At 37.2% G+C, this 13,641-nt stretch overlaps 1 protein-coding gene across 2 annotated transcripts in view; it reads left to right on the forward strand.

The window, feature by feature from the left end:
* Positions 1–13,641, forward strand: part of PHTF1 (putative homeodomain transcription factor 1) — a 60,521-nt gene that overhangs the window by 15,799 nt on the left and 31,081 nt on the right. For both annotated transcript variants that reach the window (XM_047083699.1, XM_047083700.1), the window contains one exon: positions 13,338–13,407. In XM_047083699.1, the coding sequence (XP_046939655.1) occupies positions 13,338–13,407 (70 nt within the window). The remainder of the gene's footprint in view (positions 1–13,337; positions 13,408–13,641) is intronic.

A 13,641-nucleotide genomic window follows, 5' to 3' on the forward strand; every position in this document is an offset into this window, starting at 1 on the left:
CTCCTTACTATTAATCAGTCTGTTCAAATTTTCTATTTCTTCTTGATTCAGTTTTGGGAGGTTGTGTTTCTAGGAGTTTATCCTTTTAGGCTGCCCAATTTGTTGGCATATAATTGTTCATGTTAGTTTTTTTTTTTTTTTTTTTGATCCTTTTTTTTTTATGGTATCTGTTGTAACATCTCCTCTTTCATTTCTGGTTCTGTTTATTTGAGTCCTCTCACCCCTGCCCCCACCTTGGTAAGTCTAGCTTAGCTGAAGGTTTATTTTGTTTATCTTTTAAAAGAAACTAGCTCTGGGTTTATTGATCTTCTCTATTATCTTTTTAGTCTCTATTTCATTTATTTCTGCTCTGATATTTGCTGTTTCCTTCTACTAACTTTGAGCTTCCTTGTTCCTCTTTTCTAGTTTCTTGAGATGTAAAGTTAAAGTGTTGTCAATTTGTTAGGGTTCTTTACTAATGTAGGTTGGCATTTATTACTATGAACTTCCCTCTTAGGATTGCTTTTGTTTCATCCCCTAAGTTTTGGTATGTTGTATTTTTATTTTCATTTGTTCTCAAAGTTTTAAATATCTTTTTTGACTTCTTCTTTGTCTCATTGGTTATTAGCACGTTGTTTAATCTCCACATACATAATTTCATTCTTCTTAAATTTTATTAGACTTGTCTTGTGGCCTATCCTGGAGAATTTTTTATGTACACTGGATAATGTGTATTCTGTTGCTTGTGGATGGGATGTCCTGCACATATCTGTTAAGTCCATCGTATCTAATGTATCTTTTGAGGCCAGTGTTTCCTCATTACCTTTAATTTTTATTCCATTTATTTAAACTAATAGAAAAATCCAGTTAACCCATTTCTCCCACGCTTACCCCCAGCTCTTGCAACCACCAATCTGTTTTGTGTACCTATGAGCTTGGTTTATTTGTATTGTTTTGTTTATTTATTTATTTGTATTTACTTATTTTTATTTAAAAAATTTTTAAAAAAAAAATGTTTAATTATTTTTGAGAGAGTGCAAGCCAGGGATGGGCAGAAAGGGAGACAGAATCTAAAGCAGCCTCCAGGCTCTGAGCTGTCAGCACAGAGCCTGACGTGGGGCTTGAACTCACAAGCAGTGAGATCATGACCTGAGCTGAAGTCGGACGCTTAACCAACTGAGCCACCCACGCGCCCGTGTTTTGTTTTTTTTAGATTCCACATTTAAGATAGATCATAAGTTATTTGTCTTTCTCTGACTTATTTCACTTAGCATAATGCCCTAAGGTCCATCCGTGTTGTTGCAAAAGGCAAGATCTCACAGCCCACAGCTAACATTATTCTCAATGGTGAAGAGCTGGAAGCTTTTCCTCTAAGATCAGGAACAAGACCGGATGCCCATTTTTTTCACTTTTACTCAACATAGTATTGGAAGTCCCAGCTGGAACAATTAGGCAAGAAAAAGAAATACAAGGCATCCAAATCAGAAAGGAAGAAGTAAAACTGTTACTTTTTGCTGATGATATTATATCATATTTAGAAAACACTAAAGATTCCACCAAAGACAATGATAATAAATGAATTCAATAAAGTTGCAGGATACAAAATCAATACATAGAAATCTGTTGCATTTCTCTATACTAAGAACAATCAAAACGAAAAAAACACAATGAGAATATACCATTTGTAAATATTGATGCACCCAATGTAGGAGCACCCATATATATAAAGCAAATATAAACAGACTGAAAGGGAGAAATAGACAATGATACAGTGATCATTGGGAGCTTCAGTACCCTACTTTCAGCAATGGATATATCATCCAGAGAGAAAAATCAGCAAGGAAACATTGGACTTGAATAGACTGTATAGAACTAATAGACATCGAAAGAACATTCTGTCCAACAGCAGCAGCAGTGCACATTCTCTTCAAGCACACATGGAAACTTCCCCAGGATAGATCATACGTTAGGTCATAAAACAAGTCTTAACAAATTTAGGAAGATTGAATATATTTCAAGTACCTTTTCTGACCACAGTGGTATTAAATTAGAAATCAATAACAGGAGGAAAACTAGAAGATTCACAAATATGTGGAAATTAAACAGTGTACTCTTGATCAACTGATAGGTCAAAGAAATCAAATGAAATGAAACAATGAAAATGAAAAATTTTATAAATTAACAATGAAGTATTCAAAAAGAAATTAAGAAAACAATTCCATTTACAATAGCATCAAAAGAATAAAATATTTAGGAATACATTTAACCATAGAGGTGAAAGATCTATACACTGAAAACTATGAAACATTGATGAAAGACACTGAAGAAGACACAAATAAATGGAAAGATATCTCATGTTCATGGATTGGAAGAATTAATATTGTTAAAATGTCCGTATTACCCAAAGGGATCTACCGATTAAAAACAATCTATCAAAATTCTCATGGCGTTTTTTGCAGATGCAGAAAAAACAAGCCTAAGATTCATATGGAACTCCAAATAGCTAAAACAGGCATTAATTAAGAGCAAAGCTGGAGGCATCACACTTTCTGATTTCAAGTTTTATTACAAAGCTGTAGTAATCAAAACACTATGATACTGGCATAAAAGACACCTGAATAAATGGGACAAAAGAGAGACCTCAGAAATAAAACCATGTGTACATAGTCAACTAATCTTTGGCGAAGGTGCTAAAAATATACAATGGGAAAAGGAGTCTCTTCAATAAATGATGCTGGGAAAACAGCTGGATATGCTGGATAGGTATATCCATGCAGAAGAATGATATTGGACCTTTATTTTATACCATACATAAAAATCAACTCAAGATGAATTAAAGACTTAAATGTAAGTCTTTATAACTTCTAGAAGAAAGCAGGGGAAAACTTCCTTGACATTGGTCTTGGCAATGAGTTTTTTGGATTTGACAACAAAAATACAGGCAACAAAAGCAAAAGTAACAAGTAGGACTACATCAAACTAAAATGTTTTTGCCTAGCAAAGGAAGCAATCAACAAAACATAAAGGCAACCTGTGGAATGGGAGAAAATATTTGTAAACCATATATCTGATAAGGGGTTAATATTCAAAATGTAAGAGGAACTCCTACAACTCAATAGTTAGAAACAAGTAATGCAATTAAAAAGACAAAGGACCTGAACAGATATTTTTCCAAAGAAGATATATTTACCAATGGCTTTATGAAAAGGTGTTTAGCATCACGAGTCATCAGGGAAATGTAAATCAAACCCACAATGAGATATCACCTCCTACCTGCCAGGATGACTCTTAGCAGAAAGTCAAAAAAGGGATGCCTGGGTAGCTCAGTCGGTTAAGCATCCGACTCTTGGTTTTCGCTCAGGTCATGATCTCATGCATGGTTCATGAGTTCAAGCCCTGCACCGGGTTCTGCGCTGATAGTACAAAGCCTGCTTGGAATTCTCTCCCCCTCTCCCTCTCTCTCTCTCTGCCCCTCCCCCTCTCTGTATCTCTCAAAATAAATAAGTAACCTTAAAAAAAAATAAAGTCAAAAAATAGTTAAGTGTTGGTGAGAATGTAGAGAATAGATAACTTTTATGTACTGTTGGTGGGAATGTAAATTGGTATAGCCATTTTGGAAAACGTTATGGAGGCTTTTCAAAAAATTAAAAATAGAACTACCATTTGATCCAGATATCCCTTTTCAGGGTATTTGTCCACAGGAAATAAAATCACTATCTTGAAGAGATCTCTGCACCCCCATGTTCATTGTATTATTCATAGTAGCCAAGCTATGAAAACAACCTAAGTGTTCATTGATGGATGAATTGATAAGGAAAATGTGTTATGTATTTGTGTGTGTGTGTATAATGGAATATTACTCAATCTAAAAAAAAAAAAAAAAAGGAAATCCTGCCATTTGCAGTAACATGGATGAACCTGAAGAGCATTATGCAAAGTGAAACAGGCCAAACACAGAAAGCAAATACTGCACAATCTCACATGTGGAATGTAAACAAGTTAGACTCATAGAAACAGAGTAGAATAGTCACCAGGTGTTAAGAGATAGAGGAAATGGAGAGATGTTGGTCAGAAGGTACAAACTTTTACTCATAAGGTAAATAAGTTCCAGAGAGCTAACATACAGCATGATGACTATAGTTAATAATACTGTATTATATACTTGAATTGGAAATCAAGCATTCCTAGCATACAAAAAAAAATGGCAACTATGTGAGGTGATTGGATATGTTGATTAGCTTGATTCACAATGTCAATGTATATGGAAATGTCACATTGTGCACCTTAAATATATACAACTTTTGTCAATTATACCTCAGTTAAAGTAGGGAGAAAAAGGAAAAAAAATGAGGCAGTTACAATTATAGGACAAACAAAATTTCTAAGAAAGGAGATGTAATCATTGATTACTTGGCTTAGCCAGTAACAATATTTATGTAATCACATCACTCTAAACATCAATCACTGATTTAATTAAAATTGGGATAAAACTGTATCTGGGGGGAAACCATAGTTTGTGAGGGCATGGGTATGTGTGTTCGGCGGTACAATAATCATCATTAATACCTAGCATGTAGTATGTGCCTGGCATTATCCTAAGCACCACCTGCGCACTCCTGATCTTTCCTTACTGCAATCCTATAGAAGTAGATGTATTATTCTCGCTTTACAGGCTAAGAAAGCTGTCTCCTCATCCACAATGGTAAGAAATGAATGGATAGTACCTGAAGTCGATGAAAGCGCTGTACACATCTTATTTAGAAATAAGAAAGAATAATGAGGAATTAGGACTTAGGGGTAAGGAAGGGTATTTTTTTGTTATTAGCCTCGTCATATAAGTATTGCAGTAAAGATTTAATTTAGAAGAATTTCCTGTCCAAAAAAGAGAAAATGAACTTCCTTGGGTAATAAGATAGATGTATATATGTAATACATTTGAGATAAATGGATAGTTTGATAGACATAGAGGTATATGAATGGTTATGAATATGCCATTGTCTTTTATTTATACCAGTAGCAAAACCCCTCAAATCTCATCAACATTTAGGCATGAACTTTGGAGTTCACTAGACTTAAATGTGTATTATCTTATCTTTGTTTTCCTAATTATTCAGTTCCCTACCTGTAAGAACTTTGTTATGTCTCCACCTATTGTCATGGGACTTGCAGTGCCTTCCCGTGGGAGGAGAATCCTTCCCTGCCCCACAGATTTCCAGCTTGGCGAGTGGGGTGTGAGCAGAATGTGACCTTCCTTCCTTTGATCCAGTCCTGTCCTTTCTCATGCCTTCTCCATCCTGTGAGAAGCTGGAGTGCCAAAGCTGGGGTTTGAATTCTTCTGTGGCTTCGTCTTCCCACTGACCCCACATTTTCGATTACCAAGACCTCTGGATTCTGTCTTCTAAAACTTTTGACGATGAATACTTTTCCCAATTTATGTTTCTAATTCCCTGGACTGATCTGTTTGCACTCCTCTGTCTGCACGCCGCTGCCTGCAGGCCATATCCGCGGGAGCACTGCACTGCGGACCTCTGTGTTTTACATATTTATTGTCTGTGCCTTGGTCAGCTGTAGTGCAATTGTGGCTGAGGTCAGTAGTCGCCACAGAGATGGTGGAGTCCGCAAGGCCTACAATGCAGTCTGGCCTTTTACAGATAGTTTATCCACTCTTCATCTAAATTAGTGGAACAGCTTTTTTTTTTTTTTTTTTTTTTTTTAAAAACTCCGTTCTCTCTGCCCAGTGTCTCCTCAGCCCTCACATCACTGAAACCGTCTGGTTACTTTGTTCCTGTTTTAACATAAATGGTATTGTTTTTCTCCTATTTAAAGCTGTGTCCTGACTTCCTGGTACCCTTATAAAATACATACACACTCTTAACAAGTTATAATCTTCACAGCCTGGGTTCTTACCTTTCCTGCTTCTGTCTTGCCTTACCTTTACCCCTTTTCACTTCCACTCTCCTTTGGCTTTCTTGAACTTTCCTAAGTTTTTGTCATGCTATCTCTTATTTCTGGGTCTTCTCTTATGCTTACCTTTATTCTCCCTTGTGCTATGCCCCTTGTCTGTCTTTCCAAAGTCTCACACATCCTTAGGTCTCAGGTCAGATATTATTTTCTTTTGGAAATCTTTCTTTGACTTCTAAATCTGACCGAGCGGCCCTTCGTGCATGTTCCAGTAGTGCTGTACTTGCCTTGTCGTTGTTTCGTTGTTCATCATCTGCCCTTAAATCGGGGGACTTCCTTCTGTGCCTAACTATAAAGTAATTTGATTCTCTCACGGGCAACAAGATGGAAATTTTAACACACTAAAAGATGGAGATGTGTTATCGGGTTTCCACTTGTCTTTTTTTTCCTGTTGAATACATTAATGTTCCAACAATATTGCAGCAGTGCCTCCAGTACTTCTGTCCCTCTGCCTAAAAGGAGGAGCTCCACTGGTCAGGTGGTTCTGATCCTTGGCGGGGTTGCACAGTTATGTCGGGGGCAGTGGGTGGAGAGGCTGTAGCAGGGGCTGGGCAGAGAATTTCCAGAGCACCTTTCTGGCAACTAGGGCAGGGCTGTCCTGCTTCTCTCCTGCGATCTTTCTCCCGGGTTCTTAGGGTAGAGATGGCGTCCACTAAGGAAATTCACTCACATCTCCCAGAGCTTAATCCCACTGAAACTTCCAGAGGCAAGCAGTCTCGCTTGATCTCAAAAGATCCTCTCCCTACATTGATTTGGAATGCATTTTGTACCAGTTAATGAGGGGCAGGATATGTAGTGGTTTGGAAGGAAAATGGGGTAGAATCTCTGTGCCTGGTCTCCTCCTCAGTAAAGCAAGGGTAATCAGAGGTACCTATCTCACAGGACAGTTCTGAGGATTAAATGAGTTAAACAAGTTAATGTAAGTATATGTAAAGTGCTTAGAATAGAGCTTGGTGCATGTTTCCTCTTACTGTATTATACTATGGAAAGTGTAGGATAAAGCAGAAAAATCCTATACTGTGGAATGTGTAGGATAAAGCAGAAAAATCCTAAAAGCATGGCACGTGTTTTTTTATTCTTCCTCTGCATAAACAAGTACAGAGGATTGTGGTGGCTTTCTCATGGCTCTCAAGAACAGGGGTCATAAGATTAATGACTTCTCTCCCTTTAGGACAGAAAAAATGGTAAGGGAGGTTCAGGGGGCATTTTCCTGAGCAACGCTCATACGTTGGCTTTATCGTCTAATTCTATAGTGTACACTTTTTGAAGATAGAGCTATGTTTTGACTTATTGCTGTATACCTAGCTCAGGTGGAGTATCTGGCACGTAAAGGCACATGTTGAATATTTGTTGACTAAGTGAACGAATGAATGTATTTCTGTTGCTAAGGGAGTTTTTCATAGTTTGGTAATTGTCTCCAGTTAATGCTAATTCTAATTCTATGTTAAAGGTGAAAAGTCTAAAAAGCAAAGGAAGCAGAAAAATTAATTTGCCTCTAAAGTTAAGGCACTTAAAGCTTCTTTAGTTGGAATTGTACTGATGCAAATGTCCACAGGGTCTTTGTCCGTTAGAATACAATGCAGTGATGTTTTTCCTTTTGAAATTTTAATTTCTGCTTTTGAATATAGCCAAGATAATTACTATTCCCATGAATATTATGTAGATTTCAAAAATTAGTGCATGTGTTTTTTAAAGGATTGTTTCTCTGAAATGTCTAACTTTCAAAATTTGATTTCTTCCAAGATTTAATTTCATTACATTTAAGGTTTTAGAACATTCTTCTGTAAAATCTATAGTTTGTAGTTGAACTATATAGAAACATAGGATCCACTTGTTTGGGTGGATGGAACTAGAGGGTATTAAACTAACCATAGTAAGTCAGAGAAAGACAGATACCATATGATTTCACTCATGTGGAGTTTAAGGTACAAAACAGATGAACATAGGGAAGGGAAGCAAAAATAATACAAAAACAGGGAGGGGGACAAAACATGAGAGACTCTTAAATATGGAGAACAAACTGAGGGTTGCTGGAGGGGTTGTGGGTGGGGGCATGGGCTAAATGGGCAAGGGGCATTAAGGAGGACACTTGTTGGGATGAGCACTGGGTGTTATATGTAGGGGATGAATCACTGGATTCTACTCCCGAAATCATTATCGCACCATATGCTAACTAGCTTGGATGTAAATTAAAAATAAATAAATTAATTAATTAATTTAAAAAAGCTAGAAACATTGCATCCCCCCAAAAAAAGATGACTACATTTATTTGGTTAAACAGAGCTGAAGATCAATACTGGCTCAGTGTCTAAAATTGGGAAATAGCAAATGGCTGTAACCTTTAATTTTTACTTTAATTTTAAAGGTTAAATACCTAATTTTTAAAACTTGTTTAGCATTTATATATGATGATTATAAAATTAAAATCCATCTTTTAAAAGTTTTGAAGTAGTGAAATAAAACTTTTAGGCAAACCAGGAGTTTAAAATTTTTTTTTTTTTTCAACGTTTATTTATTTTTGGGACAGAGAGAGACAGAGCATGAACGGGGGAGGGGCAGAGAGAGAGAGGGAGACACAGAATCGGAAACAGGCTCCAGGCTCTGAGCCATCAGCCCAGAGCCCGACGCGGGGCTCGAACTCACGGGCCGCGAGATCGTGACCTGGCTGAAGTCGGACGCTTAACCGACTGCGCCACCCAGGCGCCCCAAACCAGGAGTTTAAAACACAAAAGATAATTCACAAACTTACTTTTGATTCATAATATACAGCAAGGTTATTAGGATTTTTAAGCCCTGAGTTTTTCCTGTAAAAAACTGTTGTCTATATGTTAATAAAATTGAGTAAATGCCATCCCTTTGGAGCAATAATGATTAATTTTTTTTTTTTTTAATTTTTTTTCAACGTTTATTTATTTTTGGGACAGAGAGAGACAGAGCATGAATGGGCGAGGGGCAGAGAGAGAGGGAGACACAGAATCGGAAACAGGCTCCAGGCTCTGAGCCATCAGCCCAGAGCCCGACGCGGGGCTCGAACTCACAGACCGCAAGATCGTGACCTGGCTGAAGTCGGACGCTTAACCGACTGCGCCACCCAGGCGCCCCGCAATAATGATTAATTTAAGAAACATTAGAAACTTGGAGATGTAGCAAGTACTCTATAAAAGTCCATGCATTTTTATCTTTTAGGAGAAATGAATATATGTCTAATAACATCACAAATTAAGCTGCTTTAATTTGAGGTGGTAGATGATAAAGGCCCTGAGAGGATTCTTTCTTCATGCCCTGAAAAAAAGTTTAGGACTAGATTTTTGGTTAAATGTGGTAGATTAGCCATACACATTTATAATCTCTCCCTTCTGAATCACCACTAAGTTACATGAAAGGAATCCATAAAGGGGTTGTATAGAATGGGTACCTCCCCAAAGTCAAGGAAAAAAATTGAGGAGGAATGTCTCAGCAAATGAGAAATCTACACATATTTGGAAGATAAAAAATGAATGGAAGAGAGTGTCAGGAGAGCATAGGAGAATGCCAGTTGGCCTGCAAAGCTCCCCAGAGAGGCTTAGGACTTGAATGCACCAAGGTTCTATGTGAGGCAGAGGTGAGCCACAGGGCTAAAAATAGGGGATTAAATGACCTTTGAATATAGAGAGGTTGGACCTCCAGTCTTCTCATCAATTCCTTAAAGACAGGCAACAGTGCCCCTTATGAAGGAGACCACTGGTATTCTGAGAAAATTCATTGGAGAGGGTCTGTGGACAGCGAAGAGCAGGGAAGAATCATACTAAAACCAGAATTGTGACCCCCACCCCCCAACCTTGGTTTAATCTCAGAACTTCCACCACAGAAATCTGTAGCCTTCCTATCCCTCCAGATATGGACATTTGGTGATTCCCTCTAGCTGGTTGATTACACTGAAGTGAAACCCCAAATCTGTAAGCTATGCTCATATACACAGAGCTTCCAATAAGTTTTAAAGAATTTCTAGACATATTGGATAAAGAGTTAGTATCCAAAATCTATAAAGAGTTTACCAAACTCAGTACCTGAAAAGCAAATAATCCGGTGAAGAAATGGGCAGACAACATGAATAGACACTTTCCAAAGAAGACATCCAGATGCCCAACAGATACATGAAAAGATGCTCAACATTTGCTCATCATCAGGGAAATACAAATCAAAACCACATTGAGATACCACTTCACACCGGTCAGAGTGGCTAAAATTAACAACCCAGGAAACAGATGTTGGCGAGGCTGTGGAGAAACGGGAACCCTCTTGCACTGTTGGTGGGAATGCAAACTGGTGCAACTGCTCTGGAAAACAGATTGGAGGTTCCTCAAAGAATTAAAAATAGAACTACCTTATGACCCAACAATAGCAGTACTAGGAATTTATCCAAAGGATACAGGAGTGCTGATTCATAGGGGCACATGTACCCTAATGTTTACAGCAGCACTGTCAACAATAGCCAAATTATGGAAAGAGCCTAAATGTCCATCAACTGATGAATGGATAAAGAAGATGTGGTTTATATATATAGTGGAATACTACATGGCAATGAGAAAGAATGAAATCTTGCCATTTGCAGAAATGTGGATGGAACTGGAGGGTATTATGCTAAGTGAAATAAATCAGGCAGAGAAAGATATCATATATTTTCACTCATATGTGGAACTGGAGAAACTTAACAGAAGACCATGGGGGGAAGGGAAGGGGAAAAAATCGTTTCAAACAGAGAGGGAGGCAAATCACAAGAGACTCTTATAATAGAACAAAGAGAACATAAGAGAACAAACTGAGGGTTGATTGGGGGTGCTGGGGAGAGGGGAAAACGGTTGATGGGCATTGAGGAGGGCACTTGTTGGGATGAGCACTGGGTGTTGTATGTAAGCGATGAATCATGGGAATCTATTCCCAAAGCCAAGAGCACACTGTATACACCGTATATTAGCTAACTTGACAATAAATTATATTAAAAAAAAATTTTCTGTTGAAGTAAAACGTGTTCAGGAAATATGGATATACTTATATGTATATAACAGAATTTTCAATGTACAGATTGAGGAATTTCCACAAACTGAACATAATCGTGTAACAAGCACTAAGATCAAGAGATGGATAATTAGCAGTACCATAGAAGCTTCCCTCACATACTGTTCCAGTCACTGCTACCAGCAGAGGTACACCAGTATCCCAACTGCTAGTGCTATAGATTAATTTTACCTTTTTGAACTTTATATAAATGAAATTATACAGTACATACATTTTTTAATCTAATATGTTCTGTTCAGTGTTATGTTTGTGAGATTCATTCATGTCGTTGTATAATTATAGTTTATTTAGCACAACACTACAATTACCCATTCTGCTATTGATGGGCAACATACGAGTGTTGATGGGTAGTTTCCAATTTGGGGCTCTTACAAATAATTCTTCTATGAACATTTTATACACATTATTTGGTGAAATACATACACATTTGTCTTGGGTATAAACCTTGAAGTAGAATACTTAGTCCATCAGGTTTTCAGCACCTCATTCTAGTATATAAGGAAACAGCCAATGTTTATTAGATATTTGACTAAATCCCCAAAGTAAAAGAGAGTAGAAAGGAATGAACCCAAAGAGTCAAAATGAAAAATTTAATAGAGAAATTTGAGGAAATTTCTGGAAAGCAGAATAAAAAGACAAAAGAGGTAGAAAATAGAAGAGAAAGTTAAGTCTTAGAGGGAAGAAATATGAAAATAAATTATAGGAAAACTTCCTTAAAGCTGAAAGACATTGATTTCCGTATAGAAGGGATTTTCAGCACAATAGATGTAAAAGACTCCTATCAAGGCACATCATTCCGAAATTTCTGAACACCATGAATAAAGTGGAGATTCAGAGGAAAGAAACAATTCATGCTCAAAGGATCAGGAATCAGAAATGCACTGGAGTTTGCAACAGCAACATTGGAAGCTAGAAAACAGAACAATGTCTTCATTCCTGAAGGAAAATTGTTAACAACCTTGATTTCTACACCTAGTGTAACCTTTAATTAGGTATAAGGGTAGACTGAATTCATTTTCAGACATGTAAGGATTAAAAAAGTTATCTTCTGTGACCCCTTTCTCAGGAAGCATGTGAAGGATGTGCGTCGGGAAGACAGGTGTAGGAGCTAGAGATTCACCACAGAGGTGAAGGGGGTTGTCAGAGTGAGAGTGAGAAGTCCTGCATTACAGTCAGCTGTGCAGCAGGCCTGGCGAGCAACTAATCTGATTACAACATGAAGATAGAAGGTTCTGGGAAGGGCATTTCCAAAAAAAAAATTTTTTTTTTTTTAAGAAATAAAAGACTTTGATTAATTTTCTGGCATTTGAGTATTTGAAAATGTTAAATATTTTAACCGACCATGAATAAAAATATAAAATATGGCTTACAGGGAATAGTATTTCATGATGATCATATTATAACTATTGATTACTGATTTATCAAAAATGAATATAACTATATTGTAAGGATATATGTTTCAGGGGTGGAAGTTAGGATGTGGGGATTAGCTGTATAAGAGAACTAAATTCTTACATGCTGTATTAGGAATTGGTAAATTATTTTTCAAATCAATAAATGAAATAATGGCAGTATAAACATATTATTTAGAAGTATGGAAGTAAATACCAAGAGAAAGTTAAAAAAAAAAAAGGATGAAAGTTATTTGTTTTTGATGAGAGGAGGGGCGGGGGGAGGGTAATGAGGGGGCTGCTATTTTATACTTACTGATCCTTTGGCATTGTTGGATTTTTTTTTTATTTATTTTAAAAAAATTTCTTTTCTTCTTCTTTTTTTTTTTTTTTTTAAAAAAAACCATTACTAGGCTCCACACCCAATGTGGGGCTTGAACTTGCGACCTCAAGATTAAGAGTCACATGCTGTACGCCTGAGCCAGCCAGGTGGCCCTATTGTTGGATCATTTTAAAAAGTAGTAAAAGTATATTTTTTGCACTTGATAAACTAAAAACTAAAACATTAATGATAAGTTCTTTTTTTAAAAATTTTTTTTTTTCAACGCTTTTTATTTATTTTTGGGACAGAGAGAGAGCATGAACGGGGGAGGGGCAGAGAGAGAGGGAGACACAGAATCGGAAACAGGCTCCAGGCTCCGAGCCATCAGCCCAGAGCCTGACGCGGGGCTCGAACTCACGGACCGCGAGATCGTGACCTGGCTGAAGTCGGACGCCTAACCGACTGCGCCACCCAGGCGCCCCAATGATAAGTTCTTTTAAGGAACATTAGGATTAAAGTGTCCCCGTTAAAAGGGAGTCAGATATAAAGAAAAAAAAAATGTGAGTTTACCTTTTGTGTTTAAAAGAGCTTTTCAGCCTTATCTCTGGTTTTGTTTTGTTTTATTCTAGGGCTTCAAAAACAAACCAAAAAAGATGGGTCACATAAAACCAGACTTGATTGACGTGGACTTAATCAGAGGTGAGTTCCAACTTTGGCTCATTTCTTATGTATATTATTATATTATTTCATAGTGGTGCTAGATATTATCTTCCCTTTATGATGGTACTTTAATCTCCAAAAGGAATATTCTTCCCTCATTCAGGCCTTAGGATTTTTTCCCCTTTGCTTTGGTACTGTGTGGCTATATAAATTACATGGTGTCCATAAGGGTAAAAAAGGGATGAACTTGGAAATTGCTGTTGTGTAATTGAG

This window comes from Lynx rufus, unplaced genomic scaffold (assembly GCF_022079265.1).
Source record: "Lynx rufus isolate CCGP_SWC_20201006 ecotype Redwood Valley unplaced genomic scaffold, mLynRuf1.p SCAF_2, whole genome shotgun sequence".
NCBI classification, from domain to species: domain Eukaryota; kingdom Metazoa; phylum Chordata; class Mammalia; order Carnivora; family Felidae; genus Lynx; species Lynx rufus.